This window comes from Marmota flaviventris, chromosome 15 (assembly GCF_047511675.1).
Source record: "Marmota flaviventris isolate mMarFla1 chromosome 15, mMarFla1.hap1, whole genome shotgun sequence".
Classification (NCBI taxonomy): Eukaryota; Metazoa; Chordata; class Mammalia; order Rodentia; family Sciuridae; genus Marmota; species Marmota flaviventris.
Window position 1 is genome coordinate 62814560 of NC_092512.1, and position 19601 is coordinate 62834160.

At 36.3% G+C, this 19601-nt stretch overlaps 1 protein-coding gene and 1 non-coding gene across 4 annotated transcripts in view; one reads left to right on the forward strand and one right to left on the reverse strand.

The window, feature by feature from the left end:
* Nsmaf (neutral sphingomyelinase activation associated factor) overlaps positions 1-19601 on the reverse strand; it is a 55086-nt gene that overhangs the window by 1171 nt on the left and 34314 nt on the right. For 2 of the 3 annotated variants that reach the window (XM_027932819.3, XM_071602311.1), the window contains 19 exons: positions 18397-18505; positions 16165-16341; positions 15038-15117; positions 14443-14533; positions 14288-14351; positions 12975-13026; positions 12761-12881; positions 12239-12370; positions 11177-11219; positions 10734-10897; positions 9007-9115; positions 7399-7457; positions 5128-5195; positions 4314-4381; positions 3820-3943; positions 2839-2922; positions 1751-1901; positions 862-964; positions 628-737 (listed from right to left, as the gene is read on the reverse strand). In XM_027932819.3, the coding sequence (XP_027788620.2) occupies positions 628-737; positions 862-964; positions 1751-1901; positions 2839-2922; positions 3820-3943; positions 4314-4381; positions 5128-5195; positions 7399-7457; positions 9007-9115; positions 10734-10897; positions 11177-11219; positions 12239-12370; positions 12761-12881; positions 12975-13026; positions 14288-14351; positions 14443-14533; positions 15038-15117; positions 16165-16341; positions 18397-18505 (1909 nt within the window). The remainder of the gene's footprint in view (positions 1-627; positions 738-861; positions 965-1750; positions 1902-2838; positions 2923-3819; positions 3944-4313; positions 4382-5127; positions 5196-7398; positions 7458-9006; positions 9116-10733; positions 10898-11176; positions 11220-12238; positions 12371-12760; positions 12882-12974; positions 13027-14287; positions 14352-14442; positions 14534-15037; positions 15118-16164; positions 16342-18396; positions 18506-19601) is intronic. The other variant, XM_027932820.3, reaches the window with a different exon arrangement.
* Positions 10149-10221, forward strand: Trnaa-agc (transfer RNA alanine (anticodon AGC)). Its single transcript has one exon. It is a non-coding gene; the product is annotated as a tRNA-Ala (tRNA).

Sequence of the window (19601 nt, forward strand, 5' to 3'; positions counted from 1 at the left end):
ATGGAAAAAGAGAGCAGAATAGTTTTATATTACATTTCATGTATCCTACAGTTTTAGGCACATACACCTTCTCATTAAAGAGGATGTACATACACAGCATATGCTGATGAATGTCCTCCCAGGAGGCCTGGGACACAGGAGACAGCAAAAGGAGGAAGCCTAAGTTTTTAAATTTTAATTCGTTACCTTTGTATTATTTCTGGCTTCTTAAAAACTTCACTATATATTATCTTTAAAAACATTAGATAACTCTACTATGGTTTTTAATTCTCCATGTGAAAGTTAACATTAAGACTTCCTTTTTGGAGTTAAATATCTGTCAGCATGAAACCAAATCCTGGGCTGGAGCTGTAGCTTGGTGGCAGAGCACTTGCCTAGCATGTGTGAGGCACTGGGTTTGATCCTTAGCACCACATAAAAATAAATAATGACATTCTGTCCATCTACAACTACAAAAAAATTAAACAAATCCTCAGCTACCTAAGAGATGAGGATCACAGGCCAACCAGGGAGATATACAGAGCATGAACATGTGGGGTGTTTTCTGCCTGAGATGTGTTCCCTGATGGAAGAGGTGGGCTGAGTGTCTTAGAAGTGCCGATCAGGACAGGTGCAGTAACTGCTTACCTGTGTGGCCCTGTATTCTCTCACTGATTTTTGCTCCAAGGAGATCCCAAACGAGCAGCTCGCCAGACTGACTTCCAGATAAAACGGAATTTCCATCCCAGATAAAGCACCTGCAAGTGATTTGGAAATGATCATTCTGTCATCATGAAGGAAGGGTAGGTTACATTGACCAAACACCCAAATGAAATGATTGTGTGTTTGCAAATGTCTTCATCGCCTGCTTGGGAACTGTACCTCTGGGGCTCGTCTGATGTCAGGGAGGAGATGAGCATCCCTGTCTGCACATCTATTACATTCAGACAGCCATCTGCTCCTGTGCTGAGGACATGGCGACTATCTGCAACACAAAATAAGATACAGAGGGATGACTTCAGACTATTGGTTAGCTTATTCTGAAATTTAACTTCTGAATCCAGTGGCCTACTATCCACTATTGTTCCCCTTGAACTTATGTTTAAGCAATAACTCTACTGTCCTTGAAATGTTTTTATCTAAGACACAGGGATGAGATAACTCTTTGCTGTGATTTCATTTATATCTTATGTCAGGGACTAGAAGGAAATTCTCCTTCAAAGATTAGCCTGACAGCCCCCTGGGAGACATCCTGCCTGGGAGGCATCCTGCAGCTACTTATCTCACCTGAGACATCCTGAGGCCACCTATCTTCCTGAAACCTATCTTCCTGAAACATCCTGCGGTTATCTCACCTTGTGCAGACATCCAGCAACTGCCGATAAGAGAGCTTCCCCATTCCCACCATATAAATACCCCTGTGTGAACAATAAAAGTTTGCAGCTTGATCAGAACTTTTGTCTTGCTGTCACCTTCTGTGTCTCTTGTCCCTTCATTCCTCCCCATCTAGGTTCGCTGCCCACGTTGATGTGTCCTGCCGGACGGGACAATCTTACACATTAATTTCCCTAATAAGTTGAGAAATTAAGAAAAACATCCAATCCTTTTCTAATAGGTACCAGGGACACAGGTATACTGTATATTATACCCTGGCCTTAGCTATAGGCAAACTCTTTCCAGCAAATAGTGTTTTCCATTTAAATTTTTACCATTCATTTCAGAATTTTAATATACATGGTATATAACCTGTATTAAAAAGGATAATACCTACCTGGGCTAAAAGCGGCATCACAAACAGTCCCTGAATGGCATGGAATCTGGTGCAATAGGGTGGCCGTAGCAAGGTCCCAAATATTCACCGTGCCTTCCTTGGTGCCTGAAACTAACAGTGTGCTTGCAGCATTTAAACTGATTGTATCCACCTACAGAAGAAAACAGGAATACATATTCCATTTGGAAGAATGATCATTAGCTACATTTTCCCAGGCTGATTCAATTATATGGTCAAAAGATATAAAGTGTCACACAGTGTGCTGGTGTTGCTAATCCAAGTGTACTTCAACAGCATCCTACTGAATGATAATTTATTTTAAAATGAAGTAGAATTACTCATATGCTGCCAAATACAAGCAGAAATGAAAATAAAATATTGCAAGGGCAATTGTAATGCTATTTTCAATAGCCTAACACTGATAGTCTCAGGCTGATCCATGACTATTTGAGGGATTTATAAGGAGTGGAGACTCGATCCACAAAATTACACTTGCATACCATCTTGAATTACATACTCAATATTTTTTAACTTCAGTTGTTCTGAAGACCATGAATATTAGATATCAATTAACAGCCTTAGGAGAAAGGTAGTGCTACTATTATAGACTAAGGTACAGCACTGAGACCCATGAAAACAATGTGCAAGAACTAAGATCCCTTCTGGTTCTGCTACCAGGCTGTGTACAATTGGCCTTCCTAAATAGCAGGTAACTGTTCTCAACTGTGAGATGAGTGTCTCCTAAACAGATGGGTCCCATCTACCTTCTAGGTCAGAAGACATGGTCTCATCTTGGGATGACAGGCCCCAGCTTGCTGCCCCAAAGAATTTGAGGCTCAGAAATTGATATTTTAGAAGTCGAGAGGTATAGAAGCTAATTCTCAGAAAAATGTGGAAAGATGCACATTGGAGGAAAAAGAAAGCAGACTCAGAAATGTACAGTTAACTTGAAAAACAGTTATCCTATAATTTCCAATAAGCAAAATACAACAATGCCAATGAATTAATACACACAAATATAACCAGGAACCGCCTCCCCACCCACCCCTGGACCCTCAGCTTTCTGAAGTTCTGTTGCTGGTACTCACACTGACTTCATGTTCCAGCTCAGCCAACAAGTCAAACTGGTGTTTTTTGGTGCCTGGCATCTCTGCAGGAACACCAGACCACACCTGGGGGGAACGTATTACAGGAGGTATTTTTAAACTTTACCTATAAAATCATTTCCACCTGTTTGGAAAAACTGTCTTGACCTACTTTATTTAATATACTTGCTGATGAATCTAAGCTGATTACAATCCAGCTCCTCCTCCCTGGGGCCTGTACTCCCCCCATGGCCCCCCATCAGCACGTGCTTGTTTACAGGTGACTGTGCCTGTGTCTGTCCCTGTCAGTTGCTGCTATAATTATGTGCTTTAAGTATTTTGTGAATAACGAAATATGAATGCAGCAGTATAATGTCATTAATGTTTGAAAATTTTACTAAAATTAGGTACAGGCAAGTAATCATATCAAATAGAGAGGAAAAAATTCCTGAGGGAATTCTAATGGCTTTAAGGGTCTTGCTTTCTTTTACATAAATATAAATTGAAAACTTAAGATAAACACTGATGTGGTTTTTGTGGGAATGTTGTGTAAGATTCCAAAGAAAAAGGCTTGCCAAGTCTTACCTAAAAAGAATGGTAAATGAAAATGAAGCATCTGTATGTTTTAGATTTTAAATATATCTTTTAATTATTGTTCCCTTTAACTTGACATTTCCTGATTAACTGATCACTACTAGTTCCAGGCAGGTTAGATAAGAGGGGCTACCTCTGTACTTTTTTTTTTCTGTACAACTTTTAATGAATAGTAGACTGTTCAGCCACCAGTTGAATACACAATACAGAAATCACTGTAAATTTCTTAATATATTAGGTGCATAAATTTTTTTAAAAAGGCAATAATATTCAGCATCCTTATTTATATACTTTGTTAAACAGTGGAGTGATGAACATATTCAAAACAGATAGTTGAACGGTCTGAATTTTTTTATGTCCAAACATTTCAGATAAAAGTCACATATAAACCTTCACTGTTGAGTCCCACGATGCAGAATATAGCCTGTCATTATGCCAACAGATCTTACTAACAGCATCATCATGTCCCATCAATGTGTCCTGGCGTCTTCCAAATGCTATGGAATAAAAATAGCTAAAAGATAATGAGAGGTATTAAAACAGTGTTCCATCTTAATTTTAAGACTCAAACACATATTTAAAAAACATGATATTATTCAATGCTACTATTTACTAAGGCCTAAAAAACTACAAATTGCTTATTCTGATGTTATCAAACCAGAATATTCAAAATTTGAATTTAAAATTAGAAATTTCTCAGTCCGGTCATTTGTTTTTTCACTCACTTAAAACTTAGAAGAAAACAGGTTCCAGTGGAGAAATTTTTAGATTCGATATTTTCCTCATCTATAATATTTGTTCTCTTTAGAAACATAGTGTCCTGGCAGTAGAAGGTCCTGCTACTCTGCATGGAGAATTACAAAGGAGTGTATACTGATACATACACATTATTATCCCAAGAAGAGCTTATGACAGTGGCATCTCCTGGTAAAAGTAAACAAGACGATAAAGCCTGAAATACAAATGATCTGAATTAAAAATATGAAGTGATTAGTAAATCCTTAACATGGTCAATAAGTTCCTCCCAAAATAAATGCTCAAATTCTCTTTATGGAGTCTCTCCTCATGACCAGGTTTTCTGAAGTAGCCAATTCCAGATGTAAGGATTCCTCCCAATGTCCAATGTGTCAAGTGTATTATGATCTAGGACTCTCAGGCCCTGGTGGCCCTCACTGCCTTGGGCTAGAGGAGGTCCTGTTAACACCCTGGAGCAAATACAGGGTGGATGATATAGGCCAGGATAATTCTCAACAACAAAAATGCCCTCTCCAAATTACATATTTAAGTAAATGAGAAAAACTTCCAAAGTTCTTTAGGTAATTCCAAAATGTTTTGGATAATTTACATTAAAAATGTGTTCTAATTTTAGAAGAATTGTTCTTGTTGCATTGGGTATCCTACCAATTCAGAAATACATAAGTAGCACATAAACATTTACTCTGGCAGTTAAAAATAAAAGATTTAGTAAAGCAAATTCTACTGAGTCTTTTTTCAAGACTTAGCCTGAAAAGGAAATCACAATAGTAGGAGAAAGAGACAACCTGAAAAAAAATTTAAATTGAAGCCAACCAAGGTATTCTGTGGATGCCACACAGGAATAAACTCAGTTGTTTTGATCGAGATTAAATATCATTATGTGTGTGTATAAAGCAAACTACTACATGAATTTCCATCATAAAACTGATAAAATGAACTCACCATATTTGAAAATGATATACTTCTTTGAAGCATTTTGGATTCTTTAGAAAACATCTTCAAGGTGGAATCTAAGGTAATAATGAGAAAGCAGACATGTAAGAAAGATTTCCTACCCGCTACAGATGGCCAATGAGTGCTGCCCTTCTTATTCCTGGAGGCCAAAGAGTATGTAATTCCAAGGGACTGGGTGTAGACAGGGCTGGATGATCTAAGGCCTCATCCACATGAAGATTCTACAGTCTAGAACTCCATGATGAGGAAACCAACTTAAATCCCAGAAACCAGTATAAACATAGTACACTGTTGACGTTTCAGCATGATGCAGGCAATAAAGCCTGGCAACTGAGGCGAGTTGAAGTTGAAGAGATGGCGACAGGGATCTTAACATTAAAATAATAAGACATTCTTCAGCATTAACTTGAAAATGAAAACAAAAGAACGAACACACTACTGCTTGAACTTTTCCTTGGGAGGTATGATCAATGCTGATACATCTTCCCGACCTTGCTTTTGATCCTATTAGGCAGCTGTGAATGTTCACCACAAATTATTGAACAAAGCTAATTTGCCACATCCTACAGAATACCCTAAGCCAGTCGGGAGTGTAAAGATGTTTTTGAACAGATTTGTTTCCTGTACCAGAGATGATCAGGTTAAAGCCTGCATTAAGAGCTGATCGCAGGTTGTAACTCTGAATACCCACATATCAAAACATACTGCATAGCTGAGGAAGAATTGTAAAGTTGGGGTGACCACCAGAATGCATACAAATCAGTACCACACATCATGAAAGTTTAAACATGATAAGAAACAACAACAACAAAACTTAAAAACTCTTGCTTTATTAGGCAAATCCATAAAGAAGTGATATAATGCTTAATAAGCCTGAGATTTGAAGGCTGATACTCTTTATAAAACCAGGGTTCACAGGGTCATGCAAGTACAGTGAGCTGAAGAATTTAACAAACCATGCCAGACAGAACCAGCTGACAGCACAGGCTTCAGGAAGAGAGCCTTCTCTCCAGTGCTACAATGTTGGCAAATTCAGCAGGTGGAAATACTGGCAAATCATGGACTGCTTCCCTCTACCAGAGCACCATCTCAGGACCCTGATGTGGCCAGTGTGGGTCCTGCATGTGATGGTCCCTAGGCTCTACAGTATCAATATTTTCCATGTTTTGTAGGAAATTCTGTTTTATAAAATCTGAGACTATATTTAGAGAGAAGGTAATGAAATGCTACAGATGATAAAGCATGGAAACAGAATCTGGGAGTACTGAGAGTACTGATGTACCTAGAAGTGTTTAGTTGGATATCATTTCTTTTTTTTTTTGGTGGTGCTGGGGATTGAACCCAGGGCCTTGTGCATGTGAAGCAAGGACTCTACCAACTGAGCTATATCCTCACCCTGGATATCATTTGTTAATGGATGAAAAACAATCTATTATTAATAAAGAACAAGTGGCCTCATTAAAAATACCTACTGAATTTTTCAGAATTGGTTTTCTTATCACTGAAGAACAGCTGAAGCATTACCCCTTTTACCTCCATATTTTCTAGAGTGCCAATTCAGGCTCTGAACATAAGTGGGACAGGACACCCTTTGATTGATTATATAATTACACAGACTACCAGGGAAACAAAGAAATGCACAGCAAGAAATCCATTTTGTTATTTAAGATCAAGATGGCCAAATTCTAATGTATTGTTGAAACACAGCTGTAAATCTTATCAAGTAATCATGTTAGGGGTTTTCAGAATTCTGACATGGTACAGTCACATTAGCAATACATGGATTCAATTTCAAGCTAAATCCTATAATAAAGAGAGAGAGAGAGAGAGAGAGAGAGAGAGAAAGAGAGAGAAATCCTGCATGACAAGACTGAGAAATGAAACAGAAAAGCTGCGCTGCACATGCTAGCGCACATGCGTCTGGCACAGCTCTTGAGAAGTCTCTGCCATCCCACTCTGGGTTCACGCACAGCCAGCAAGCAGACCCAACACGTTGCCATGGCAGGTGGTAAAGATCTCAACCAGACATGGGTAAGAAACTCTGGCCTATATCTTTATGCCGGGAAACCTTAGCAACAGAAAGGCACTTTACTTTGTGTTTGGCAAACTACAATGACATTTTACATAATATATTACAAACAAATTGCTTTAATCTATTTTATGGGGAGGCAGTGTTCGCAAGTAAAGTACTCAACCAGGAGATAAGAAATGCGGATGCTCTGAGTCAACTTAAACCTCTTTTTGGGTAGGAAAACTCACCTTGTGATGTTGTAAAGACTGAAGACCCGTTGCATGAGACTGCTATCCCCGTGACTGCCCTATTTAAAAACAAAGTTTTATAAAATACTATCAGCCATGTACTCAGACATCTGCTGTGCTCCAAGTCCTTAACTTTCACCTAGTTACTTAATTTTTTCTTTGTACTTTGTCTGCTGGATCTGTCTAGCATATAACTGCCATTAACAGATCACAGTTTGGCAACGTCTGCCTTTGCTTTGATGATTCCTTGTGGCCAGAAAACATTCCCACTCTTAGCTTTCCACATAGCTAGGGTCAATGCTGAATGTGCTTCTGACAATTTTTGACAACTGGAAAATGCTTTTCCTTCAATCCTACCTTATTTGACGATCACCAAGATAACTGAACCTCCTTTTTATAACCACCTCACTTGTGTCATTTCCAAATCCAACTTCTCTGGCATCTGGTCTGTCAAGCATGACACAATCATCTGGTTCTAGCATGTCCTCCTAGAGGACATTCAAGAGTCATTAAACATCATATGAATGAACACTATGGGTTTATTCATGTCTTTGTTGTCCTGGATTACAAGGTCCCTTTCTACATACATGCTATTTGGAGAAGCTGAGAAAAGATACACCATTGTTAAAATAATGAACAGGGTAGAACTAGTTATTTCTTTTCAGAATGCTGTACTCTGGTTTAGAGTCATGCACCTTAAGCCAGGCATACAGCATGTCCAGGTCCACCCATGAGCAATGGCATATGCAATCATGAAACTGTCAGGCTGTTGATGACCATGTAGCAGGACCCTGGGCTCCTGTAATCGAGTTGGCCAGGCTAGGTCAGTGCTTCTCAGGCCTTCCTATAGAAGGACAAGGAACACCCTTTACAGAGAGGAGAGGGTACACACACATCTCCCCTGTATCCAAAGCAAGCCCAGTTTCTTTGAAGTATAGGTATGATTTAAAAACTTCATGTGATCTTTGCAATGTTCTCTGTGTATACACTAATATTTATCATATTTTTAAAAGGATGCATTTCCCCCATATTATCAGTAAACTCAACACTTGAGGAAGAAAGATCATGTTTCTCCCAATATTTCATCATATAATCATGGTCACACATTAACACATATTTGCATCCTAATCCTGTGTCAAAGACAGGATTTTAAGGAATACCAGCATAATAATCATAATAAAAAATTCACATAATGGGTGGCATCCCACTTTTTTTTGCAAAAAACATTTCACGACTGTGCAGTGAAATATAGTTAACTTCAGACCATCAATGATTATAGAGGTGGTGTGTTCAGTCTGAGAGGTAGAAGACCATTTCTTGTCTGCAGAACTGAACTCATGTTATAGAAGGACAGATGGCAGCAATGGCAGCATGAGTCGAGGGGGCCAACATATGTCATTTTGTGCCAAACTTTTCACTTGCTACATTGACTTGTGACAGATCACTGTAGACATGGGGTGGGGGAGCGGGGATAAAAAGCAATCAAGACAACATTGAAAGAAAACTCCCCCCATCCCTCCCCAACTCAGCTTAAAACAGCTCAATCCTATGAAAGTTTTAACTTTTGCAAAAACTATAGGCTACAGAGAAGCATGGAGATATCCTTACTCTTTGTGGATTTTATACTGCTCATGTAACTGCAGTTTGGTGATGTTATTCCAGGCCAGTGTTTTGCTTTCTTCGGTCAGATCTTCAAAAGACTCTTCACCTGGAGAGACTACATTAAATCACTGTTGAGTCAACTAAATTACCGACAGACAACTTCATCCTATTTGTGGTATTATCTATGAAAATTAAACAACCAAGAAAACAAAACACACCCTCCCCACACACAATTGTACTTGTTAGATATTAGGCCATGTTAGATGAGGAAAGAAATTATGTAGAGAAAAATGAAGAGGTATCTGAGTATTATAGTATTCCCAAAGTTTGCAAAGCTTTTACTTGCCTACTGATTCACGAATTTCAAGAAATATAAGACTGAGTAACCATTTCCTTATCAGCAATCTTTGCAAAAACCTGGCCACTGCCTAAGAATGCGGAAGTTTTGTTTTGTTTTTGAAGTGGAAGAGGAGGGAAGAAATCAATACAAGAGATGGGATAAAAGAAATGCTTTCACTTCTGCTTTAAGAAATGCTGGCACTTAAAGCAATCACATGACTGTGGTTGTAGCTGGTGACTAAGCAGAGCACAGGATGAAACAGCATCACAAGATAATCCTATGGTCTTTTATGACTTAACCTTGTGAAACATACAGTATGTCTTAAAGAAGTGCATTGAGCTACCCCTGGGTCAAGTAATTTCTATAAGCTCTTCCTCCAGGCTTGAGACCATGAGCCTGAAAAGCCTGGATTTGCTTGGGATAGACAGAATTGGGGATAAAAGATATGCAGTGAATTTGCTGCCAATGTGCCATATGGTGCCACACAGCTCCTCCTTTGGGGCTATAGGCTGAGGTTCTCTCATGTCAGATAAAAAAACACATAACACATACAGTGGTAGTTGGTTCCTTCCTTTCCAGATATCAAGTGTGAAAAATGGGTCAAGTTCATTTTAGCACCTAGCATCTGGATAGAATACTCTGTAACTGTTTGTCAAAAGTTAAATAAGAAAAAAGGAAGAAAACAGAACAGTTTGAATTTAAGATTTGTATGTGGGTTTGGTAAAGAATCGGAGATGGAGGAAGCCATTTTGGGGAAAGAGTAAGGTGGACAGTGCTATAGCAGCCAGGGCCTGGGTTCGAATTGGGCTGGGGTTGTGGCTCAGTGGTAGAGCACTTGCCTAGCATGCAAGAGGCACTGGGTTTGAGCCCCAGCACCACATAAAAAAATAAACAACTAAATATATATATATATAAAAATAAAAATAAATATATAAATATGTACAAAAAAAGGTGTTGTGTACATATACAACTAAAAAATATATATTTTTATATATATACATATATATGTATTTATATATATTAAGAATACGTGAATTGCTCAGCACTGAACACTAACTTGTAAAACAGAAAAGGGACCCACAGCACAAAATACAGCCAAGTCTCACTCAAAGTACCAGAAAATAAAAGTGTTCATCTCAAAGTTAACAGTTAAAAACAAAGCAAAACAAAAAAACAGGAGAGAAGAAAAACATCTCCTTCTCCTTCTTCCTCTCAGTACTGAGGATTAAACCAAGGCCTTCCATGCTGAGCAAATGCTCTACCACTGAGCTGAACCTCCAGCCCCTGAGAAACAAACATCTCTAAGCAGTTCATCTCCTCTACAGAATCTTCAGAAACATCTTAAACACAAAGGAGAAACAGAAGGTGCTCACGTTCTTTTTATAAAACTTACCTGGGGAATCTACTATAGGAGCATTATAACTGGAAGTCTGGGACAAACTTTTAAACTTGGGGGTGATCCTTCGAGGATGTGGTGTCACAAACAGTTGTTTTGGTGTCTGCCCAAATTCCAAGATTTGGGTTAGCATGGCTACTTTCTCATCAGGATCCTCAATGCTTTAGGACAGAACACAAATAATGCAGTAAACCACCAGGTTCAAGTTCCCTGAAAGCACATGTTTCAAATAATGTAGATCAACAGGAGAGATAAACCCTCAAATAATAATAGCAACTATGGACCAGGACTATCTACGCCTCATTACAGACTTTTAGATTATTTTATAACTAATGTAATGGTGAAGACAAGATAGAATTCATTTTAAAATAACCACATTAGTAATTCAGATAGAGATAGTTTATAACTCATATAGAAATGCTTTACAGATATTTAAGTACCTGTTCAAGTCAACGCCTCCTTCATAGGTCAGGGGATGAAATACTGAAAGAGAAATGTAAACACTACTGAAAGTTGTACTATTTAGGCATCATATTCACCCTGTTCAGAATCTAAACAACCAACCTAACAAGTTAAAACTGTATTCAAAGACATTGATTTTCCACTTTGCAAAATATACTACTATAAACTGAGTAAATATTAACTAGAATTATTATCTGTTGATGAACAAAAATCTAATTGGCTGATTAGCTGATTTATTATCTCGGTGGACCTTGATCAGTATTATTTTATCCTTAAGGGAAGCTTGAGTCAGAGTATTGGTCTGCCATGAGCAATGAGGTCTGAATTTCTAGCTTTATTTTTTTGTTACTGACACAGAAAAGTGGAGGCAGATCAGAACAGAAGCTGAAAAGGAGGTATACTGTCGCTATTTTTTTCTTTTTCTGTTTAATTAAAAAGAAACTCTGGGGCCTTTCATAAGAATTGAGGTCACCGTTCTATCCAATTTTTAGTAATTTTTAAATGGGATGGAGAGTACAGTCAGCCCTCTGTATCTGTGGATTTCACATCTGTGCACTCAACCAACTGCATATATTTGAAAAAAAGAACTGCATCTATACGAAACAGGTACAGGTTTTTTCTTTCATTATTCTCTAAACAATACAGTATAACAGCTATTTACACAGCATTTACATTGTATTTGGTGTTATAAGTAATCTAGAGGTGATTTAAATATACAGGAAGATGTATGTAGGTTATATGCAACCACAACACCATTTTACATAAGGGACTCTTGAGCATCCACCGGTTTTGGTAATCACAAGGGGTCCTGAAACACTGAGACCATGGTGCAGCAGTTGTTGTTTAGGCAAAAGCCCTGTGTCCTTGGTTACTCTGTATCTAACCCAGGGTCACGGAGCCAGTGAGCAGAATTTTCTGATAGGAAGAGATGCTTTTGCTAAAGAAATGTTTGATTGCTCTAACCTTATTATTATTTTTTTTTTTTGGTTTGCGTTCCTCACTACTAAACCCTAATTGAAAGTTCAATGAACATAACATACCATTATGGGCCCCAACAGCATCACTCCCTTTTTGCTTGTAGCCAAATATTAGATCAATCCATTCATGGAGATGCTCTGATACATAATTGCTTTCCAGTGCCTCCTTGCTCTTCTGGAGAAAGTCCTCGGGACCTAGCAGATCAGACTCAATCAAAACCTGACACAGACTCCATTATATTCACTCTTATTTCTTTTGTCTGTCCCTATGCAGATTAAGCTTCTAGGATACATAAGAAATGCATATTTCTTATATAATGAGATTTTCCCTCCACATGAAATGTACATTTTTTTGGGTGAGGAATGGTAAGAATCGTTTTTCCAATCTTATGTCTCTCAAATACATATGAATGTTTTTATGTCACAGACTCAGAATACTTCTGATTTGGAACAGACTAATGATATTGACTTATTTATAGAATAATATTGTTATTTTTAAAAATTTAAGCAAGAAAACAATGACGCTGAAATTGTACTATCCAGTAAAAAATGTACATAACACAGTATGTGCACGAAGGTACTCACTTGAGGCCCACAGGGGAAGTTCTACATCATCAACCATCTGTCCTCCTTGTCTCTTCCCCAAATCCAACTTCAGACTATTGACTAAAAAGCTGACATCATCACCATAGAATTCTGGAATCAACTGAAAGTTCCAGGGGAAGAAAAGAAAACAGTAACATTTTTAAATACAGTTAGAAACCACAAGCCCTGAGAATCCTCAGTGTTAACTGCTTACCTCTTTAAAATCTGTTGCACCATCCAAACAGTTTTTCCAGGTTTCTGCAATACTAAATATGGAAAAAAAAATCTCATGTTAAATCTAAGCTACAGAAATACCAATAGCAGTCCTTCCTATGCACCCACCTATGCAACCACTACTGTTGTACTCTTTACCTATACTAACTCATTTTTCTCATTCACTCAGAGTTCTCAATATTCACATGAGTGAGTATTCCCCTTCAATGAAAGAGACAAATGGGGCTCAGGGGGCTCATGTAACTTCTTTGGGGATCACAAAGGGATGAGTGTAGAGTTCAAGTCTACATCATTAGACAGCACACACACACATGGCCTCATTCAAGGTGCCCAGACATTAAAATATCAGCATACTGTTTTAATAGCTCATTTAAAAGTATGTGTATTGGCTTGGGGCTGTAGCTCAGTGGCAGAACGCTTGCCTAGCCTGTGTGAGGCACTGAGTTTGATCCTTAGCACCCCATAAAAAACTAAACACATAAACGTATGCTGACTATCTATAACTATAAAAAAAACAAACAGAAAAAAGTATGTGTATAGACATAAACTAAAATATTAACAACGATAATGATTATCTCATCTCAGTGTGGTGGGATTCCAAGAAAACTTTACTTCCTTTTTCTTTTTTTTTCTGGTGATACTGGGTATTTCCATCTTTATCTTTTGATTTATTTAAAAGAAATATTACCGAATATATATGTGTACACACACACACACACACACACACATTCTCTCTCTCTCTCTCTCTCATTAAGTTATAATCAATTTATAGTAGAATTAAGAATAATAAAATGTTGGAAATAATCGAAATGCCCAACAGAGAAAGACAGTTGAAATAATTTATGACATGTTAGAATGTGATATAATAATTTTAAAAATCAGTGTTTTGAAGAATAGCTAATGATGGGCGAAATGTTAAGATCTAATATTGGGCTATAAAAGGCAGGAGAAAAATCTATATTTAAAATATGCGCTCTCATTTATACACACATTCATGCACACATATATATGTTTTTAAAAAGCCTAAAAGGAAAAGCTACAAGTAGTGATTTTTTAATATTTACATTTTTGTTTATATCTACTATTTTTTAAAATATTTTTTTAGACATTGATGGACCTTTATTTTATTTATTTATTTATATGTGGTGCTGAGAATTGAATCCAGTGCCTCACACATGCTAGGCAAGTGCTCTACCACTCAGCCACAACCCCAGCCCTATTTAGTATTTTAAAGGAAATATACTGTGTTTATGTACTCAAAGTGTTAAAGATGGGGAGGCATTGATATCAAACCTGTTGAACATTCTATCTGCATTATCAAATCTTCCATTCTGTAGGCACAGCATATATTCTGGTGCTAGAGAAAAAAAATCAGATTAAGTCGGATCATAGAATCATTTCAGGAAGAAAAATAAGATGTAACTGAGGATATTGCTGAAGATTCTTACCAATTCTGACAAGATAAAAGAGCACATAACCCGGGGAAGAGTAGTGACTTCCATACATGAACTTCGGCTCAGGCATTTCCTCATAGCGAATCTATGATACAGGAAAAAAAAAATAGTGCTTAGTGTTGGTTACAAAGTAGTAACTGACTCAGGTAAAAGCCTAAGAGATCATGGGTGTGGATACACTACATTCCTTAATTTCCCTCTAAGGAAAAACAGAAGAGGGAAGGAACAATGTGACCAATGGCATTCCTATCACAAGAATTTTGGTTTTCTTGGCTTTGTGGTAACAGCGTTGAGGCTAGATGAAATAGAACTGATTTCACGCATCCCTTGTGCCATTTACCATTGAATGCCTTCATGAAAATATTTGGTAAACCTTAAACAGGTCACCCTCCTACTTCCTGAATTATAGATCAAAAATACAAATGGTGAGCACTCATGGTGGGGAGGAGGTGAGAAAACCTATTACACAGGGTCAGTGAGTCACTCCTGGTACACCTCCCAAAGACTGGGAGAAATGAATTTCAGTGACTGTGAAAACAGGCTGTGGCTCATGATATCTCTTAGAAACCAAGCATCCCCCATCCAGTACCAGCAGTCTCTCCAGCCGTTCCTTATTCAAGGCTCCCACTGGCTTACTAAGATCCCGAAAGGTTGCTGGATTTGATAAATCTGTAGACAAAAATAAATAACTTCAGCTTATGCCATTATACTACTGAACTGATTCAAATTCACAGTTTTATTTCTATAATAGTTTTTAAAAACAGTTGATATAAATCCCTAAATTTATTTTTTTATTTATATAGTTATAATGAAAAGGTTAGCAATATCCACATAAAAGTAATAGTTTTAATTTGACAAAAATCAATGAAATTGAATTTTTAAAAAAGGATTTTTGGTTAAAAACAAAAGAACTGTACTCCAATTTAAGACAAGAAAAAAATTAAAGTAACTTAAAAAGTAATTCTTTTACCAAGACTTATTTTCTATGTTTGGATGACAGTGAATATTATTATTCTGTGATATTAACATAATTTGAAAACTAGGGACCTGAATATTATGAGAGAGATAAATTCTCATATTCCTAGAAAATCTATTATTTCCTTCAATCACAAAGGTTCAATTCAGTGAAATGTCAAAAGGAATTAATTGTTCACAATATATAATTATAAATATTACATAATAAAATTATAATATGATCACATTTTTAATAATTTGAGGGAGCAAAAGAAAAGTACATACATCACAAAGTTAAAATGGTTATCTCTCAGTAATATAAGAATAGATGATTTTTATTTCCTTCTTTGATTAAATATTCTATGACGAATAGTTAAATTTCTTTTGGTAATCACCATGGTCAAAATGAATTTTAAAATAATATGATAAACTGAGTCATGATTTTCAATGAAAAGCTTAAATATTTTAAAACTTGGTACTTACAGAAAACAATATTAACACCAGATAAAAATTATGCACATTATTTTCTGTGTCTCCTTCAAGAAGTTTGGTGGAGAAAACATAGAAACATTTATATGATTTATGGAACACTTATCCAGTATCTTGGAACAGAAACTGATGATGTTTAGTAATAAAATTGTAATGAGCTCTAATTTGCTCATGTATGATATGATTCTAAAGCAAAATTAATTCTCTCCTTTAAAAACTATTAAGATGACCACTTCCAACTCAGCTCCATCAAAACCCATACACGGCATTTACCTAATTCTGAGCTGTAATAATCACTTATTACCCATGGAAACACGGGATACTGGGAGAGGTCATTGCAGCTGCGGTCAGCCAGGTTGTTGAGATGGAGGAGGTACTGGTAGTTGGAAAGGTGCCCCCGCTGCCACTGCAACATGTAGCTCTCAGCAGTGTGCTCTGCAACGTGGTGCTCTGAAGAAGGAGAAAGCCCGGAGCCGTCACAAACTCTGCAAATGGCTGGCTAGCGTTTACTTAGTATGTAAAAACTAGATGCTTAAAATGTAGACCCTTCCACAAAATTGTGAAACATATATTTTCGTGGTGCTGGGGATTGAACCCAGGGTCTTGTGCATGCAAGGCAAGCACTCTATCAACTGAGCCATATCCCCAGTCCCTAAAATTTATGTTTTGAGAAAAGAAAAGTAGGTTGTTGATGTGTTTTCCAAAGAAGTAGCTCAACTAAATATGGATACCTCTAAGATCCAGGAGGGTAAATTATTAAATATACTGAACTACTATCTAACCACCAAAATATAATGTGATCTAAACAAATATAAAATTACAGAGCAAATATATAAATATTACATAGCAACAGATATTTATAAATAAATAAAAAAAAATCATTCCAAATGTGCTTAGTTCATTTTTAAAACTAATGGCCATTTGTGAAGGTTTATTATCTTCACTTTTATGGAATTAGAACAAAACTATCCTTTAGTTTTCTTTTAGCTCTGGAAGAGGTATACTAATGTTAATTTGTCAACAATTACATATTATGCACATGAGGACTAAGAAAAATAAAAGAAACTGTTAAAGAAGAAAAAAATTGTTTGGCAAGAGGACCAATTCTCAAATTGGAAGAACCAGAGAGGCCCCCTGACCGCAAAAATGGAGTCACAAGCAACACATACCAATAAGAACTTTACTCTCAGAGTGTGGAATGAACCAATTATCCTTCAAGTAGTTTTCATTTTGTTCAGAAAATTCTGCTTTCAATTTTTTACTGGATGCATCAAGCAACTGAATACATGTTAATTCAATATTCATATTTGTTTTTAACAAATATCTTTTCCAATCAGCTACTAAGAATGGGCTTCAAAAATCAAACTCTCCCCCATCCCCTTTTGCCACTCCTGAAAAAGTACAATCTTAGGGAAAAAAACTCAAAGGAACTGACAGCTTGAAAGAAGACAGATGTTTTAGATCAGGGTAAGGTTTTTGACTTGAGATTTTAGGACTCACCAGGGAAGCTTAGTTTTTTGTTGTAATTTTATTACAATTAGAAAAATAAAATAAATCAGAAACAAAAAGATAAAAGCAAATTTGTAGCAAAGCTATAGACATGCATCAATTTCACTTAAAGAGTTCAATAAATGAAAAATATAACTATAAACTTAATGTAAAATAATATATATTCCTTTTTGTATGTAAACTATCACTCCTTGAGGGAAAAATTTAATTTGTAAGGGAAAATGTACTTTACTATGTATCTCATAAATGGGTACACTATACACTAGAAGAACAAACAAAATGAGATAATATTAGTCAAACACCAACATTCATTTTTAAAAATCATTCCATTATGTTAATCTGGCAACTTTGTAAATAAGAATAGTTTAATCCAGTCAAGCAATTTATTAAAAAAAAAAAAAAAAGCACACGCTCGACAAGAAAAATACAGGTATTCTCTCTGGCAAAGGTAGGAAAATTCAATAAAGATTGACCAATTGTTATTAATAAAAAGTGATTTCTAGTCTAAGGGTGCTATATCAGAAGGTTTATGTGATCCTTCTGTGTAGTTTTACAGCTTGTGATTAAGATCAAATCAGTGATCACATTCATACAATCGGATACCTCACTGTCTCATATTAAGAAATTCAGTCCTGGTGTTCATAAACTACCATTAGACATGACTGAATACAAAAATACTTACTGAATACAAAAATACTTCAGTGGATTCATTATAATCTATTCAAGTTGGAGGTCATTAAAATAGTAAAAACATTTAAATATATTTATCAAGATTTTTTAAAATACACAAGTGGAATGAACTATTACCAAATGAATGCATATGTCCCTCAGTTTTAAGATTCTATTTTGACAACTATAGTTACTGATGAGAAGTAAGTAGCACCATGGAGAGGTGGTTCTAGACAGAGTATCTTTCTCCTCCTCGGTGCTATCCCAGCTCCTGAGGAGTTAAACCACTTCTGCATGAACAGACACAATGAAGGGTGAACAGCAAACCTAGGTATGTGGCAATGTAAAAATAGAGGTCATCTCGATCTTGAGACTCATAGAACTTCAAGTAGATGTCAGAACACAGATTGTCTTCTGTGCAAAATACTTCCAGGCCCTGTAATTCAGAACAAAAAGAGTAGAACAAATAATGGCACCATGCTCATCTTGCAATCCCAGAGTAAGTGCCTAATTACTAAAACTGTTCAGTTACATATCTGTATTCTTGACTTTTATGGCTTGTATTCCTGTTTTCTACCTATAATCTGACTCAAGAATATAGCTATGTCTTTATATTTGTTTATGATGTATTTATAAACTTCCTGGGAACAGCACATGCATTTCAAGTAAACCATAAAATCCTCTTTGGTGTTGAATGTTTGCATGGATAATACCTTTTGTGAACTTATTACTTTGAAATTCAAAATTAGCTTATCCATGCATTCAAGAACTTTTCAGACACATATGTTTAGCTTTCTCTTATAAATTAAATAATTATGTATATTTAACAAAGTGGTAATTGAGTAACCCATTCAATTAATAAATAATTTTCAGAAAACTATGAGCTTCATAAATATTGTGCCGACAAAGTGATTTAGGGTAGGAATTCTCGATTTACTAGCTAGGAAGTTAGAAAGTTAACTCTTTAATAAGTCTCAGTTTCTTTATTTGTAAAACATGAGATCATCCACCTCACAGAGATTATCATGGCAAATGGCAAAGAAAGCACTTAATGTTTATTTCTTTTCTATCTGACTGATCCTCTATACCCAAAGAAGTAGATTTTTAACAGTATCTGTTCCCCCAATTCTCTATTAGCACTGGAAATGCAGTGTAAAGTAGTATTCAGTATGTAAAGCAGGCAGGAAGATGATTATATTTCACAATTTGAAGACAAAAAACTGAGAGTAAAAATTCCACAAATACTTTTGTAATCAAGTCAATGGTTAATCTTCCAAGGAGGAAAAAAATAACTATATATTGATGTAATATCAAAACCTTTCAGTAAAGACTGGTTTCTAAGGTAAGTAAGATAAACAGAAATATGGACATTTGCTTATTCAGGGGAATGCTGGGAAGAACAGCCCATATGATTTATTTTCTTTTTAAAAAATTTATTCTAATTCATTATATATGACAGCAGAATGCATTTCAATTCATATTATACATATAGAACACAATTTTTCATATCTCTGTTTGTATGCAATGTAGAG